At 45.5% G+C, this 16903-nt stretch overlaps 1 protein-coding gene across 3 annotated transcripts; it reads right to left on the bottom strand.

The window, feature by feature from the left end:
* Positions 1 to 441: 441 nt before the first annotated feature.
* On the bottom strand, positions 442 to 16359 carry CD28 (CD28 molecule). Of its 3 annotated transcripts, none has more exons than XM_014577908.3 (4): positions 16041 to 16344; positions 7154 to 7513; positions 6763 to 6881; positions 442 to 1212 (listed from the first exon to the last, which is right to left on the bottom strand). In XM_014577908.3, the coding sequence occupies exons 1-4, from the start codon at positions 16093 to 16095 to the stop codon at positions 1072 to 1074; spliced, it is 675 nt and encodes a 224-aa protein (XP_014433394.3). In that variant the 5' UTR covers positions 16096 to 16344; the 3' UTR covers positions 442 to 1071. The 3 variants fall into 3 exon arrangements, with proteins under 3 accessions (XP_014433394.3, XP_075789924.1, XP_075789923.1); XM_075933809.1 differs by lacking the exon at positions 442 to 1212 and adding an exon at positions 2178 to 3177 and having other exon boundaries at positions 16041 to 16353; XM_075933808.1 differs by lacking the exon at positions 442 to 1212 and having other exon boundaries at positions 5438 to 6881; positions 16041 to 16359.
* Positions 16360 to 16903: the final 544 nt, after the last annotated feature.

The raw sequence follows: 16903 nt of genomic DNA, 5'->3' as shown, positions 1-16903 counted from the left end.
TCAAATGATCTTATCACTCAACATTGTGACCAGAATTTTCAAAAGGTGCTTGTTAGGTACCTGACCACATGGACGGATTTCCAGGAGAGCTCAGGATGTTGGGTGCACACCAGATCCTCAGATCAGCTAAAAGTCTGGCCCCAATTGTGTGGGGGCTAGGCACTCAGAAATCTGGCCCACTTTTGAAAAATCTGCCTTCAGTGAGCTCTAATGAGGATTTTCTCACCTGCTTCTCCTATGACTTTAGCCAGGCTCTAGTGTTTCCCTGCTGTAGGCCAGCATATTTCCAGAAGGTTCCCTTCGTGATGTCTGCAGATCTTTCTTCCGCCCCTGTTGCTCCAGACCTGCCTTACAGGTAAATTGCTTTCTTACTGTATGGAATTATTTCATACAGCCTTCTCTGCCCACTCAAACCCCCCACACATACTACACAGTTACCAGTTTAAGAACTTAAGAATTGCATATTTAATGTATAGTGAGTTTCAAGGACCCTAGATTTGTCATTACAACCCAACTGTGGAATGATCTAATGCCCCCCACAGCTTGCAGCTGACTAGTCCGTACAGCTGGAATCCTCTCTTGCTAAGCATGTGTTTGGAACTTGAAACTGGATACTCCTCCTTGAAGTAAGAGGGGACTTTTGCATCAACATTTTGTTTGGTACCATATTTAATGGTAATCAGTTAGGGCTGTATTTCAGAGACTTATCATTCTTCAAGTTAAACCTATTTCTAACTAGAAATTGTTAATGTTCAATATAAAGCAAAAGTTATTAGGAAAGATGACTAGTTGCAATGATTAACAATATACCCAGTAGTGGATCCAGTGTTATCTTTCCCCTTTACCCACCATGAAGCTGGAACATGAGTTGCAGACAGTTTTCAACCATCATAGCAGGCAACCTACTTTTACACAGCATCAGATAAAGTTTGACCGGTGCTTGCTATGATGTAGACATGTCATCAAATATAACAGACATGACAAACTATTGGCAGGCCATCCTTTCCCGTCCAAGTGCACATGGCAGAGTAAAAACACAACAGGGATATTTGTAACTTGATAATCAGATAGTCATGGTTCCCAAGAGCGGTATTCCGTGTGCATTCGAGTTGGTGCATACGGTTGGTAATGCTTGTTCTTTGGGCCAGGAGGATGGCGTGGTGTCATGTTCATGTAGTCACTCGTCAGTATTCTGTTCCTCTTGTTTTTCCACTATGGGGGAGAATTATGAAAACATTTCTGTAATTAGTTTTTCCTACATCGGCTGAATACTTTTTAAAAAGTCTTTATATAAAGGGGTCCAGAGGGTTTGTTAAAGCTGGGCTCATCAAGAATAAAAGACTTGATTATTTTTCCTGCTTTCCAGTTAATGAATTGTCCAAGGATATCATAATATAATCAGACATATTCACCACTCAGAATTATTCCCCAAGGCTTTTTCAGGAAACCACTGCAGCAAGTGCCTACAGTTAAATAAATTCTTCTAAAAAACCAGCATGAGTAGGCACATAGTGTTCCATGATATTTGCCCTCCTCTCCTGTCAGTGGCCTAGCAGCCCACCTGCCAAGAACACTACAGAATAAGAGAATTCTCCTGGTGGTGAATGTTGTACACTAAGACTGTATTCTAACTTCTAACCACCTTTTTAGCTGCAGAAATGACTCAGCAGATGTAAAGCAATTGCACTCAGCAAGGGGTTTTCCTAGCTTCTAGATAGACATTTTTTAAAAATAGCTAATATAGGCATAATAAGAGTGACAGAAAACTCCTGCCTACATGTAACTGCACTGCCCTGTCCTCCAGCTCCCAAGCAGCCTGCAGGGTGAGCGGTGAAGGAAGCAGAGATGAGGTTATTCTCATCTCTCTGGGCCTGAGTACCTCACACTTGTCAAGGGACAGCTGAAGCAAAATGCAGGACAATGTAGCACTTTAAAGACTAACAAGATGGTTTATTAGATGATGAGCTTTCGTGGGCCAGACCCACTTCCTCAGATCAAATAATGGAAGAAAACAGTCACAACCATATATACCAAAGGATACAATTTAAAAAAAAATGAACACACATGAAAAGGACAATGTGTGTTCATTTTTTTTTTTTAAATTGTATCCTTTGGTATATATGGTTGTGACTGTTTTCTTCCATTATTTGATCTGAGGAAGTGGGTCTGGCCCACAAAAGCTCATCATCTAATAAACCATCTTGTTAGTCTTTAAAGTGCTACATTGTCCTGCATTTTGCTTCAACTACCCCAGACTAACACGGCTACATCTCTACCACTTGTCAAGGGACGTTTGCCTTACAGAAACCCTGTCCAGTAGGAAAGCACTATCCCCATTTTGCAGATGACGTGACCTGCCTGACGTCAGTTAGGAACTCTGTGGCTGAGCAAGCAACTGCATCTGTGACTTCTGCCAGTCTAGCTCTGGGTCCTAGTCTCTAGCCCATCCTTTCTACCCAGGGATACCCTTGTGCATTAGCGTCTCCCTCCTTTCACAACTCTGTGGTTGTAACTTGATATAAACCACCTTTTTTATTACATTTCTTGCATCTGAAATATTTTCAAAATCCTGAGCAAAATCTATATTTTCTACTTTTGTAAGGACTAAATATATAATTTTTTTCCAATTTTTTTTTTGCATGTGCATGTGCATGCAGGTGCCACAAACACAGATCTGTCTGCCCAGGTTTCCAAATGACTAGTCCTTGCTGAAGACCAATCTGCAGAGCAATTTGCCTGAAAAACATGTGAAGTGTGTATATATGTCTCTTTACATAAAGATGGAATTACAAGCGACTCAGCTGAGCAATAAATGTCAGGTCTATGGAATAACAGGGATACATAAAGGTTAGTTCCATATTTTATGCTGCTCTTTCACTGTGGAGTTCCACCGCTGTGTACTTATGACTCTGCAGTCATTGAAGCGCATAGAGAAGCCAGCAGGAAGATTTGGGTTTCATAGATCTAATCTCCTGGTTTTTATTTAGTATCTAAAAAAACCCACTCTCATATAAATATGGGAAGGAAATTATTTTCATCTCTTTGAAGTGAAGAAATCTTAAATTTTGCATAGTGATAGGGACAGGTGGAATATTATGTTACCATTAAATAATATTTTAGAATACAGCAAGTGCATGCGTCACTCCAACTGATCTGGATCTGAGTTGTCCAGCTATCCTGCAGGTACAAAATTGGGTTAGATATGTTCAACATGGGGCGAGAGAGTTAAGATTACTATAACAACTTTAATGTTTCATTACTTTAAATGGTGACCAAGTTTCATGCATTCAAGTTTGCGAAAGTAAATCATATTACTTATAAACTATGCAGTGTATGTCTAAATCAGGAGTTTTCCAAGTGTGGGCCAAAGACCACTAGTGGTCCGCAACCATCTTGCACGCGGGGCACAGGCTTGGGACCCCCTCCCCTCCCACACTGTGGGGAGCCTGCACTGACGTTCCAGTTCTGCACCTGCTCCCTTCTCCCCCTTCACCCTCCCCTGGCAAGGCTAGAGTCCCAGCGCTGTCTCCCTGCTGCAGGGGTGGGGGAGCCCTGAGACTTGCGTGCCAGATCTGGCTTGCTGGGAGAGGAAGTGACTCTATGCGCTGCAGCTCCCCTTCCCTCCAGCTGGGGGAACAGCAGTGCAGGAAACTGCTCACCTAGGCCGTGTCCAGACTCAGGGGTTTTTTCGGGAAAAGTAGCCTTTTCCCGAAAAAACTTCCCCTGCGTCCAGACTCAAATTATTTCGAAAGAACGTGGCTTTTCTTTCGATGGCGGTAAACCTCAATTTACGAGGAAGAACGCCTTCTTTCGAAAGTCCCTCTTTCGAAAGAAGGCGTTCTTCAATGTAAAGAGGCCGTCTTCGAAAGAGAGCATCCAGACTCGCTGGGTGCTCTCTTTCGAAAAAGCGGATTTCTCTTTCGAAAGATCCGCCTGCAGTCTAGATGCGATCTTTTGAAAGAGGCTCTTTCGAAAGATGCTTTCGAAAGAGCCTCTTTCGAAAGAAGCCTGCAGTCTAGACATAGCCCTAGAGGCTTTTCCCGCTGTTTCCATTGGCCAATCCCTATGATGGAAAGATTTGAGCGGAGTGGGCCATGGGGCAAAAAGTTTGAGAACCACTGGTCTAAATCATTAGATACATGCACGTGTCTATGCACATTTAGGTCTATAACATGATATATATATTACTGTTTTGTGTGTGTGTCTGTCTGCAAGTCCATTTGTTCAAGAATTCCTCCTAAACACTAAAAGCCACGGTTACCAAATTTGGCAGGCAGCTTCCTCTTACACCCTAATTTAAAGCAAGGTCACGGTTTGGTTGTGCCAGGAAAACAGGACGTTCTGGAAATGGGACTGTTTTTCATAGAGTGGAGGGATGCAATACTAAGAGTGGCCACTGGGAGCAGATGAACCACCAAGAGAGTGGCCAGCAGTGCTGGGGTTCCACCATCTTGCCTACCACTAGACTGGGTGAGTAGCTCCCCTACCTCTGGCCCTCCTTCCTGGGACCCCCTGGGCCTGCATAGGAGCCCCCGCCCAAGAGAGGCTAGAGCCAGGAACCATGGTCCAGCTCTAGACAGGCTGCAGGCTAGGCCGCTGCAGGACAGGGGCAGCCCCTGGAGTCTTGTCCCCCTCATGGACATCCTGCAGGTTACAGGGGGGCTGCTCAAGTCTGGGACCAGCCTCTGGGGCCTTTCCCAGCCACCTGGACAGCCCCAGAGCCTGCTCCCCTGTGGAGAGCCTGCAGGCCATGGGAGGACAGGGTGCTGCAGGTTAGGTGTCAGCCTCCAGAACCTCGCCAGCCCCCAAAGCCTGGTCCCCTTCCCCAAAGACAGACTGCAGGATGCAGGGGGCTGCTTGTTATAGGCTGTGGGCAGACCCCGGAGCCCTATCCCCTACCCCGCAGACAGCTTGCAGGTGACAGGGGGCCACTAGCATCTGGGGCCAGCCCCTGGATCCCTCCCTCCAAGATTGGAGGGGCAGCTTGAGTCTGGGGCAGGTCCCCTCAGGCCTGACCCTGTGGGAGGAGTACCTATCTGGGAAGCATAGCCCTGTCTCCCTCCCCAGGGGGACCTGCTAGCCTGGGCACACAGCTCCAGCTCCTTGGAAGGAGCCTCCACCGAAGCAGCATCACCCTCATAATCATGGGCAGTCCTGGTAAGCTTTCTTCCCTCCTGGCTTCCCAGCCCCCTGCTCTGAGTCCTGGACCCCCATGTCCTGCCCTAAGCCTTCCCACATCCCTCTCTCACTCCAGCACCCTCCACCCCCTGCCCTGAGCCCCCCAACCCTCCCATCTCCCTGCCCTCACTCCTGAAAATCTTCACTGAACCTCCCAACCTCTGTCCTAACTCTGGCACCCCCACCCCCATCCTGGTCCTCCCGCCACACTGAGCCCTGTGCCTTCAACCCCCCCACCCCTGCTCTCACTTCAGCTCCCTCTACAAGTTATTTGGAGGGCAGGTAAAAACTGATGAAGCAAGCACAGCACAGAATCAGTACGCTATACTGCTGTTCTCCACAGGAGAATGTCCTCTTAGTAAGAGCCTATATCTGAAACATAGGAGAGAGAAAACCTAACTAGTAGAGAGAAAATTGCTTAGCCTCTACATTATGGCTCTGAAATGACAGTATTTCATTAAGGCCTAGCTGCTGCATAGCAATCTCACTACTGGTTCTAGCCATGTAAGCTTTCCTATGACCCAGTCAGAGCAAATCTCTATGGTGGTAAGGGAGAAGGGAGCATTTGCTGGCTTTACATTTGCTAATGGCAATGCCCGATCCAGACTGCACATCACCAGGCATGCTCATGGCAAAGAACTGTGTGCATCGGTCTGACAATTACGGTGCAACCAAGAGATCTTGACTGCCCATGGGTTTCGGTACTAAAATGCAGGGTTTAATCTAAAGGTGGGGTCAGGGAATTTCAACCAGATTGCCTGGTGATGTGTTGAAAATATATATTGAGAGAGAAAGAGAGCTCTGCCAGGCTCTGCAGATCTGCGTATCCAAGTATCCAATAAAGCAGATGAGGATGAAGCCAGAGGGTGCCAGGGTTGCCCCTCTGGCTCTGCTCCATAGATACTTTTAAAGGAAAGATTCGGAACCTGCATCCTCTTTCCTAGGCTGCCTACTTCAGGGTGGAGATTCCGCCTGCTTTCCAGCAACTTACAGCAAGGGCAGTGGCCAGAGGAAGCCCTGTGGAGTCAGGCTCCTTGGGAGGGTGGAAAGAGGGAGAATCGTTGCTGAGGCCGATTGAAGAATTGGAAGGGTTTGGCTAACTGCTGAACCAGAGGACCTGGACATATTGTAGGTGAGCAAAATGGTCTGTCGCATCCTGCTGGAGAATGGCCCTGGAAGTTGTGTACAAGGGGGGTCTTTCTGTTTTCCTGACCTTGTCTCCTCCCCATGTTGGTTTTATTATGGGAGGGGAGGGGCCAGTCCAACCCAGTATTACTAGTGGGTGGACCGTGTGAAAGCCTGGAGTTCAGATCTCCTACTAAAGCCCCGATGAGAGTTCTGCCAGGGTTGGGACTCTGGTATGGAACCTACCTGGTTACTGAGGTGCATGCAGAGGGCAGTTAGATTTTGTTTCCGCTGAAGTGAATGGGCACGGATGGGCATTGGCCACCAGAGTGGAGAACCACTGCTGGAGAGGCCAACAATTGTGGAAGGTGAGTGTATAAGCCTAGCAAAAGCTGGCAGGAGGAAGAGTGGAATTGTGCCTGAGGCACATAAAGCAAGGGGAAACAAATAATTTCTTACCCAGCAGATAACAAAGGCTGCTGTGACTAGCACACCGTAGAAAGCCAGAACTCCAAGAGTCACCACTATAGGCCAAAAGGGTCTTGCGGGTTGAAATTCTGGTGGTGGGTGAAGCATCTCTTAAAGAAACAGAAAATATTTCAGAGAACAGAGAAAACTAAGCAATAGCCTTAATCTCCACAAATTGACTCCTCGTTCCCATACTCTTCTGTAACTTCTATGTCCATCAGAGGGTAGTAGCAGGTTGCTAGACCCACTATTTGGGGGAAGAAGAATTTTGCCTTTCACTGAGTGATAGTCATTATGTACCTGACAGGAATGCTATGAGTTCTAGAATCAAGGTGCACATGTACGGAAAATAATATCAGACAATTATGATTTTGTGTCTTACCTCTCACATGGATGACAGTCCCGCTGCTCTTGTCATTGTAGATGTACGGTGGTGGAAACATGACTTCAATTTTGCAGAAGTAAATATCGGTTTGGTTGGTATTCAGGTTGCAAAGACTAAAATTCACTTGCTTTTTATTGCTATCAACAGCAACAAGGCAGTTGAACTTTTCATTGGAATGATTTTTGTGGAAGGAATCATTCCAAGAAAGAGAACAGACTTCAACCGCTCTGTCTGCTCCTTTATTCAGTGATGCTCTGAATTCGTTCCCAGTTCCATTATAGGTATATTTGCAGGCCAAAGTAACATTTTCATTATATGTTATGATGAGAGGGTGCTGTTCCACTGAAATCTTGTTTTCTGGGAGGGAGGATGGAAAAAAACACTCATTTATAAAATGCATTATATGATATTTTTAAAAATTACATGTTCTGCTGGTGCAATTGCTCAACATATCTGTACCCACTGAGAGTGTGTATCTACCAATCCATTCTGAGTTGGATTGCAAGTGTGACATTTAGCACTGAAGCTCTAACTTCTGTCCCAGTTATAGGCACACCAATGTCTATTCCTTTGTATAGTGGACAGCACTATTTTGAAATATCATGTATTTAACATCTGGCTCACCAATCAATAAAAAAAGGGATTATCTTTACACATATACCTTAGATTCCAAAAACAACCTCACTAAAAGACAAATAATGTGATGGCTTAACTCAGAGCTACTCAACTTTGGAAGCCCTGGGGGCCACAGTGATACTCACATGCCGAGGGCTGCAACTTAAGTATGGTTGCATATACAAATAGCGTCTTTCACATTGAGGGGCATGAATACAAAGATTAAGGTAAGACTACATAACATGCAGGCCCCATTTAAGTCAGCTTTGCTAATATTAATAAAATGCAATATTTACCCGATTTCCACCCATGTGACAGCACTTTTAATGAGCAATGACAGTCCAGGAATTTAACTACTAAAACGCATCTCAACAGAAGACCGTTATATTGACTACTTTTTTGTTTTGGCTTTCACCCATGAGCCATGTGTTGAGCCCCATGTAATCCCAAACTGCACTGCAGGCCGTAAACAAACAGGCCACAGGCTGCATGTGGCACACGGGCTGCATGTTGAGTAGCCCTGGTTTAACTGACCCTAGAATTTGGCCCTAGCTAATTGCTGTAATAGCTTTTTAACCTCTTACGCCATAAGATGGGGATGATGACTTAATTCTACGGCATTTAGCATTTTTATGGCCCAAAGATACACTTCCTATAAAGGCAGAACCCTGCTTTATCTGACTGGTCTGACATAAAAAGGAGGTGCCCCTTGTATCAGTGGGGTCTCTCCGTACTACTATGTGCCAAAAGTTGTTGACTCACTGAAGTGGACTGCACCGATGGCGGCTTATTTAAGAGGAATAGTCCTTAAGTGAGATATTACTCTCTTTTGGAGAAGCTGAGAAAAGAGGGTATGTCTACACTACAAAGTTAATTCGAACTAACCAGCGTTAGTTCGAATTAACTTTGATAGGCACTACACAGGCAAACCGCTAGTTGGAACTTAATTGGAACTAGCGGTGCTCTTAATTCGAACTAGGTAAACCTCATTCCACGAGGACTAACTCCTAGTTCGAATTAAGTAGTTCGAATTAAGGGGTGTGTAGCCACTTAATTTGAACTAGTGGGAGGCTAGCCCTCCCCAGCTTGCCCTGGTGGCCACTCTGGGCACCACCAGGGAAACTCTTCTGCCCCCCTCCCGGCCCCGGAGCCCTTAAAGGGGCACAGTCTGGCTACGGTGCCCGTGCCAGGTGCAAGCCTGCCAGCACCCAGCCATCATACCCTACACCTGGCACGGCACGAGCCAGCCACCCAGCCCTCCTCCTCTTCCCGGGACCAGGCTGGCAGCTCCCAGGAGCCTGCCCGGGGCTGCAAGAGGCAGGCGTCCGCCTGGTCTAGTGCGGAGATCGTGGACCTCATCCATGACCTCCGAACTAAGCACAGGAAAGTGGCTGTCTAGGGCAGGAGAGCTGCCAGCCTGGCCACCCAGGAGCAGGTTTGCATGAAAATCAAGGTGGTCCAGTGAGATCCCCGACCCTGAGCCCTGAGCTTAGAACGGCCGTACTGGGTCAGACCAAAGGTCCATCTAGCCCAGTAGCCTGTCTGCCGACAGCGGCCGACACCAACTACCCCGGAGGGGATGGACCAAAGACAATGACCAAGCCATTTGTCTCGTGCCATCCATCTCCAGCCTTCCAAAACAGAGGCCAGGGACACCATTTCTATCCCCTGGCTAATACCACTCTAAGGACCCAGCCTCCATGAATTTATCTAACTTCTCTTTCAACTCTGTTCTAGTTCTAGCCTTCACAGCCTCCTGCAGCAAGGAGTTCCACAGGTTGACTATTTGCTTTGTGAAGAAGAACTTTCGCTTATTAGTTTGAAGCCTGCTACCCATTCATTTCATTTGGTGTCTTCTAGTCCTTCTATAATGGGAACTAATGAAGAACTTTTCTTTATGCACCCTCTCCACACCACTCGTGCTTTTAGAGACCTCTATCATATCCCCCCTCAGTCTCCTCTTTTCTAAGCTGAAAAGTCCCAGTCTCTTTACGCTCTCTTCATATGGGACCTGTTCCAAACCCCTGATCATTTTAGTTGCCCTCCCCTCTCCCACCCTCTCTCTTCCCCCTCCCACCTCCTTTTCCCAGTCTCCCCGAGTTTTGTTCAATAAAGAGAGTTTCTATTTTTGACCACATGTGTCCTTTATTTTGTACATCAGGAAGGGGGGCTAGAGAGGGGTAAGTGGAAGGAGGTGAGGGAGGAATGGGGTACGAGCCCCCGATGGGGAGGACTGGGGTGGCTCTGCGGGCTCTTTAGGGTGGAAGCTCTCCTGCAGCCTCCTGATTGACCCCCCCTCTCGGATGGCAGCCTGTGGCAAGTGCAGCCGGGCTGATGGCCGAGTGGTGTGATGTGCCGAGTGTGGGCATTCAGGGCACTCCAAGCCAGGACTGCTTTGCTGTCCCTCATCGAGTTAGACAAGTGAGCGGGGAACCCCGAGAACTGTCTGTCCAGGGTGGGGCCCGGGTCCCTTTAAGCACAGCCCTCGGCTAGCTTGAGGCAGCAGCTACGTGCTCTAAATCCTAATCTGATGCCCTGCCGGCACTGCTTCCGGCCAGCCTTAACCTCAGTTCAGGGTCCACTCAATGTGGACATGCTAGTTCGAATTAGCAAAACACTAATTCCAACTAGTTTTTAGGTCTAGATGCACTATTTCGAATTAGCTTAGTTCGAATTAACTAATTTGAATTAAGTTAGTTCAAATTAGTGCTGTAGTATATACATACCCTGAGGGAAAAATTCTCACCAGTGGCAAAACTTCCATGAGGACCCAAACAAGCGCTTTGTGCTGGTCTTTTCCATTGGGATAAAATTATCTAGGCCTTTGTGGACTCTAATTAGCCTAGCCATGGACAAATGTAATCCACACACCTATTGGGTGTGGTTCACTGTCCCAGGTAATGGCACTGAGACCACTTACAGAGAGAGAGAAGGAGTTTGATCTCCAGCCTTAGCTAAGAGCCTGCTGGATTTTTTTCAGAGGTCCCAGGTGCAGTTCCACCTGTCAGCGTCACACAGAGTCACAGGCCATGCTGAGGTGGATATTGTTTCTGCCCTGGCTTATTTCCCCCTCAAATATTCTGCTTCAAAACTCACTATCCTTGAAAGTGCAACAGGAGGCATGGAACGGGGCAAAGGTCCTATCTGAGGGTAGTGGGAATCCAGACGACACTGCCCCCACTCTTCAGCTGAGTGATTGGAAGAACAGAAATGGGTGGAGCTTCCATCATCAGGCACCAGTGGCTTATCGAAGAAGGTGTGCAGGCACTGCTTACTGGCCTAACAGACACTGGAAAGGACCTGACAGTGGGGAGGGAGAGCAAACATGGAGAACTTGGACAGGAGGGAAACACATGAAGAATCTGGGAAAGGAAGGAGCATTTTGGCCAGGAACTGATCTAGGGAGTGGGCAACAGAGACAACCCACCAGCTGTAGCCTTGAACAACCATAAGAGGAGAGCATCCTTAAAGTCGGCATTAGTTCTTCAATTGCCAACTTAGCTCGCTCCTGCAGAAGCTGGCCACTCTCACATAATAGGAGGGACTTGCTAGCCTCTGGCTCTTTTTGTTCTCTGGGGAAGGAGAAAGAGCAGGCACTGCCTTCTGCTCTGCAGAGCCCTCTCTCTAGCAAGGGGAGACTGCTAGGGAGAGGAAGAGTCTAGTCACGTCCCCTGAGGCCTCTTGCTTCAGCTTGACTAGCGCTGTGTGCGGGGGCGACAAACCTGTATCTATTGCCACCAACCCTGCCTGCTTTCCTGTGGTTGCAAAACCCCGGAGGCCCTGCTCCAAGCAGAGTGAGAAACTAACTCAGTCCCCTCGCCCTGGCAGAAAGTGGTCCTGATTTTGGGTTCCATGCCATTGTGCCAGGACAGCTCTTTAGCTGCTTAAAGCCTTTGCCAATATTAGAGGGAAAAGCTGCTCCATGTGTTGGCCTGCTTTTGGCACGTGATAGCTAACCCATTTTAATTAAGCGTTGTTTTAAAATGTGTTCGCACTGGTTGTAGCTGGGATTTAATGCCCTTTCCAAACATAGTAGCTGGGTGTGGTTCCACCTAGCAAGAAAATCAGTACAGGAGTGTGCAAGATACCAGCAGAATTGTTTAATACTTATCATGTTTGGGGCCTACAAGTCCTACTCAGGGCTTTTCAATAACTTGAGAATGAGGAATTGTGGCTAAAATTTGTTCATATTCGTAGCAAAATTGTGATAGTGCCTAGAGGCCAGACCCACTTGTGCTCAGTGCTGTACACGTGTATGACAAAGAGCTGGTCGTCACCCCAATCTCTATATCCTTGATCAGAAACTTCCAAAAAGCATGAGCAGATTAGAGAAACACCTGCCATGCTTCCATAACCAACTCTGAAGAAAAGCCAGTTTCATTTGTTCTTCCCTATTTAAGGGCAAAGGGCACCCCTCTGAGATTTCAGCACTGAGACAACCCCTTCAAGGTAGTGTTTAGACTCCTCTAGTTAGTCCAGTAACCTCCCAGGCAGCTTTGCTGCCCTAGACTGATTTCTAATCTCAAATGTGCGTTAAGTAACACCAAATACCTTGAACTCTCCTATTCAACTGCAGTTTCGGTTAATTTTTGCACCCACAGCAATGTGTCACTGACAATAGGAGATTAAAATCTAGTGGCCTTTCCACCCAAAACATGTTCCTTGGAGTTCTTTCCTGCTTTCTTGGCCTTGCAGCCAAATCTGTCACCCTTCCAGTGCAGACGAGGTGTTAGCATACGTTCTTGTTCTTTGTTAACCGAGTATATGGAATATAGGACTCCATCATAGTGTGAGTAAAGTGTATTTTGTGGGTGAGTGGAGGAGGATTGTTTATAAATGTTTTGTTTAAGCTGAGAACCAGGGTTAGCTTTGTAAGATAGCCCCACTATATTAAATCACACCATCACCAGGACAGACTGAGCTGTTTTGTTTTTTGTTATGTGGAACAAATTATTGCTCCTGAAAGCTAGGTGCATTGAGGGATGCAAAATGTAAGCAAACACTGTGCGACCTCAGCCGAAAACACCCAAGTCCTGGCCTGCAGCAAGGCTTGTTATTCCTCTCTTGTGGTTCTCTCTGTTGGAGAAAATCAGTCATGCCAAAATGTGTATTCAGTCCACAAGAGAATACAATTAAGCCATCAATCACTCAGGTCACCTCTGACCTATCTTGCATTCATGAAAACACTGTTCTTGGAAATGTCACTTTGGCTTTGTTAAAATGGTGACACTTTGAAACATGTAGTAGGTGTTTCCATTTGTGTACAGTTTCCCATAAATATGGTGATCATTGCTTTTTCCAAAGGCTGTGTTCGGTGTAAATGCTACATAATAACAAACACTGATACAGAGCCATGACTGCACCTTGCCTTAAGCAGCCCAGAAAGCAACAATTATGAAAAATCACTATCTACAATTTCCTAAAAGTCTTAAAATCGGGGGTAGAATCATTTCAGTCAGTGGGACCAGTCTCTTTAGCAAGTAGAGTGCAAGTTTAAGTGTTTGCAGGATCAAGGCCTGTGGTTTTATAAGCAACTGTTGCATTTAGTGTTTGTAAGATCTCCTTGTCATAAAGTGCTTCATACCATAGTCTTCATATTACATTTATATTATACTAGAACTTAGGACTTTTCATCACAAAAAAAAATCTTAACCATACTTAATAACCGTAAAACTCCACCGTTCTGATCTCATACACTCTATGCTAGAAAAACTCCTTTGAAGTCACTGTGGCCCAGGAAGAGAAATGGAGAAAAACGTAAAAGCATGGAAGAATTGTTTTTCCCAAAATTTCCATGCATTGCCAGCAAGTGATTCATAATATCCTATCTTGAATTGATAGCCTAAAGAAGAAGATAATTCTATTGTCTCTCCCCTCTTCCGCCCCCCCCCCCCCCCGGTGAAATTGGAAACTATAGTTGCTTTGCCTTTGTTAGGAATATGGGACGAGGTTTTAAGCAGCTAAATCATTGTTCTACATAAACATAAAGGGAAAAAAAGCTCATTTGAACTCCTTGGTAAGGGAAGAAACTGAAGAGTGCTAAAAAAAAAATCTATAAACAAGAAAAAAAAACCCACAGGTATGGTACAAGCAAGACAATTCTGACCGAAGGCTAACGATTTGTGCTGTTCAGCTACTTCCAGTCTTTTCCAAGATGCTCAGAAGGGTCTTTTCTCCATCACATTTGTGTTTTATTGGCAGATTCAACCAGCTGTCTATGATATGCAGCTTCTCCTGGAGTGAAATATCCTACTCTGAATCATTTCTCCTGATCATGAGAGACTCATGCCCTTGCTAATCTCTCCTTCCTTGTAGTAGGTCTGTATGAAGAAAGGTAATAAATGCCAGGTTACTTAACTACTGGGTTAGTTAAGTGCAACTTCTTATCGGGCCCAAGTGTCTGTTTCACTTGTTCGAAGAAGCGGAAATACGTTGATGTCATCCCAGTTTCTGGTAAACCACTGCTCACCTTGCTTATACCCCAGAGAACTTTCTACATGCCAGTAAGCAGGGTGGGCTACCGGTCAGTTTTTAACCCAGAAAGACAATTAACCAGCAGTTATCCTGTAGTACAAGGATGGGTCATTTGCAACACCCTACGCAGAGAACCCACCTGCACTCGCTGTGAAATGCACGCTGCAGATAGATTCCAAGAAAATAATGGTTTAGGCAGAAAGGCAAGTAAGAAAGAAGTACCTTTTTGCCAGGTCAACATACAGAGTTCTCTGAGATAGTGTTATAATAGAATAATAATAACTGGACAGTTTTGTTGTCCTTAGTCAAGCAATGCTCTCCTTGACTTTAAAAGGTATTTGGATGTTATAAAGACCAACCATAATGATTTCCATTTATTAAACATCTCTGATCAGAGGATCTAAATTGAAAGGCAAGATAGGGAATAAACATGTGGCAAAGCTCTCATCCTGCATGCTCATACACATGTGCTTCGTCTTACACATTTGAGTAGTCCCACTGAAACCAAGGGGACTGCTCAAGTATTTAAAGTTAGTCTAGTGTGCAAGTGGCTGCAGGATCTGAGCCAATGGCTGTATGTCAGTGTATCGTTAGAACATCCTGCATTCAAAAGATTCACTTAAAAGCTGCTGGCTCCCCAGTGGTTTTTTCCCCCTCCACTGTTCACCTTCTCCTGCTGCTTATCCCCACACCGACAGTCATAATCACCTGTTTGTGGCAAACCCATTGCCTACTGGGGAAATAATTCTGATGTTACAAACAGAAAATTATAACTTTGGGAGAGAAATAAGGAGCAGATGCTGATGAAGTCTGAAGCAATATCTATCTTACAATGTCCTTAACGAGGGAGGAGAACTGCAGAAAAATGTAAGACCTGTTTCTCACTCCTTTTTTCAAAATTATTTTGTTAGGAAGCAGCAGCAGCAGCAATTGAAGAATGGGCTTACATGTGCTAGTTCTGTTAGGAGGACAGGGGTTTTGTTCATCTCTTTTCCTGCTGACATTTAGAGAAGAGCTGACAAGATGGAATCACAGACCAATGATTTCAGCACTACTCTGGCTTGAGGTTGTCAAAGCAAACCCAATCATCCCCTGCCTTTCTTTGAATTCTAATATGTCCCCTCAAAAGATGTCACTATTAGGAAGCTACTAAAAACCACATAGGAGAGGAGATAACAAGACATAAAGTAAGGTAAGCGAGAATAACTACAAGTTTAAAATATTCAGTGACATTTCAAGATCCTTAAATAGTCAAATAGATTCCCCCCCCCCCCCCCCGAGGGAAGCTGGTTATTCAGTAGGTAGCAATAGATTCTCTTTTAAAACAATTAGAATAACCCATTGATTGTCCTAAAAAAACCTCTATTTTATCCATTGTATTGATTCTCATTCAATAAACTTAGGGCTCAATCCTGCACCCTTTATATAGATGAACTCTCAAAGGGGGAGGGCTGCACACTGAATACTCTGTAGGCTAAAAAATAGATAGACTGAGAGAAGTTGGGTCATCGAAACAGTCTATACCCCAAAATAATGAATACATCAAGGTAGTAGTGATGTGTTCAAACTGATAAATGCCAGGGGACAAATCCCTTTGGTATATGTAACCTGACTCCCAAACACCCCTAAAGAGAGTACAAAAAACAAAGCTCTGAGGCTGACATTTGGAGAAAATTATGATTTTGAAAACAATCTATTATCAGCCAGGAGTCACTATTAACCCCCATTGAAATACATTCTCCTGCGCCTTAATGAAAGTCCAGAAACATGCATGGAAAGGCTCAAAAGGACTTACCTATTACTGCAGTGGCTTGAATGAAGCTGAGAGCAGCTAATATCCAGAATATCATGGTGATAACGGTGGGCTGCAAATAAAGACCACACCCCCAGAAAGGAACGTGAAGACAGAACCACAAGCCAACCTGGTGGGGCTAGCGCATTCAGTCACTCACACATTTTCTCTCTCCTCTCCTTTCCCCCTCAGGAGCACTTGATGTACAAACTGAGTGAAACCACTGTGCTGGCAACACTTCACACCGGAAGTAAAGTTGTTTGATGACTTCAGCTTTTTTATCTTTAGGAAGTATCTTCTCTAGTTGCTTAAAAGAAAAGTTAATCCTTGGTAAAACTATTGTGCTGAAGGAAATGAAAGTCCCCCTTAGAGCATTCAGTAGCATGCCCCCTTTGGCTAGCCAGGGTTGTAGTAAGAGCTTGCAGACCTGTTTCCGTTACAAGCAGAAATGGATGAAGTAAGTCAAGTATATACTCTTTGGTGCAATTCTGCTTATTGACAAAGACTGTACACAGACCCCTGTATCCTTGAACACAGCAGACGCAAACAGCAGGCTAAGCCCTTGCTTGCCAGTCCCAAGTCTGTCCCTCCAGTCAGTGGCATGCCCAAGAAGCTCTGTCTCTCTCCCCCTTTCAGGGTCACACTCCCAACTGTTTCTCTTACTGCACAAACAGCTTCCCTCTGCCCATACACACACGCACGCCTTGCCCACAAAGCCCTAGCATCTGGATTGGCAACCAGTCCAAAAGGAATCTTCTTACAGCTGAGCCCAGCTCAGGGTTTTGAAGGTGACACTGTGCCGTTGGCGGTAGCCTCTTATTGTTTCCAGCTACCATCACATAAAGGAGTATTTAACTACTCCTTCC

Source organism: Pelodiscus sinensis, chromosome 7 (genome assembly GCF_049634645.1).
Source record: "Pelodiscus sinensis isolate JC-2024 chromosome 7, ASM4963464v1, whole genome shotgun sequence".
Lineage (NCBI taxonomy): Eukaryota > Metazoa > Chordata > Testudines > Trionychidae > Pelodiscus > Pelodiscus sinensis.
The sequence above is the reverse complement of the archived record's forward strand: the minus strand, read 5'-3'. Positions and strand labels throughout refer to the sequence as shown.

Coding starts and splice junctions, on each gene's coding strand:
- CD28 (XM_075933808.1), bottom strand. CDS start 16,095: ATGATATTCTGGATATTAGCTGCTCTCAGCTTCATTCAAGCCACTGCA. Junction 7,514..16,040: donor TCAAGCCACTGCAGTAATAG/GTAAGTCCTTTT, acceptor CCTCCCTCCCAG/AAAACAAGATTTCAGTGGAA. Junction 6,882..7,153: donor GACTGTCATCCATGTGAGAG/GTAAGACACAAA, acceptor TGTTTCTTTAAG/AGATGCTTCACCCACCACCA.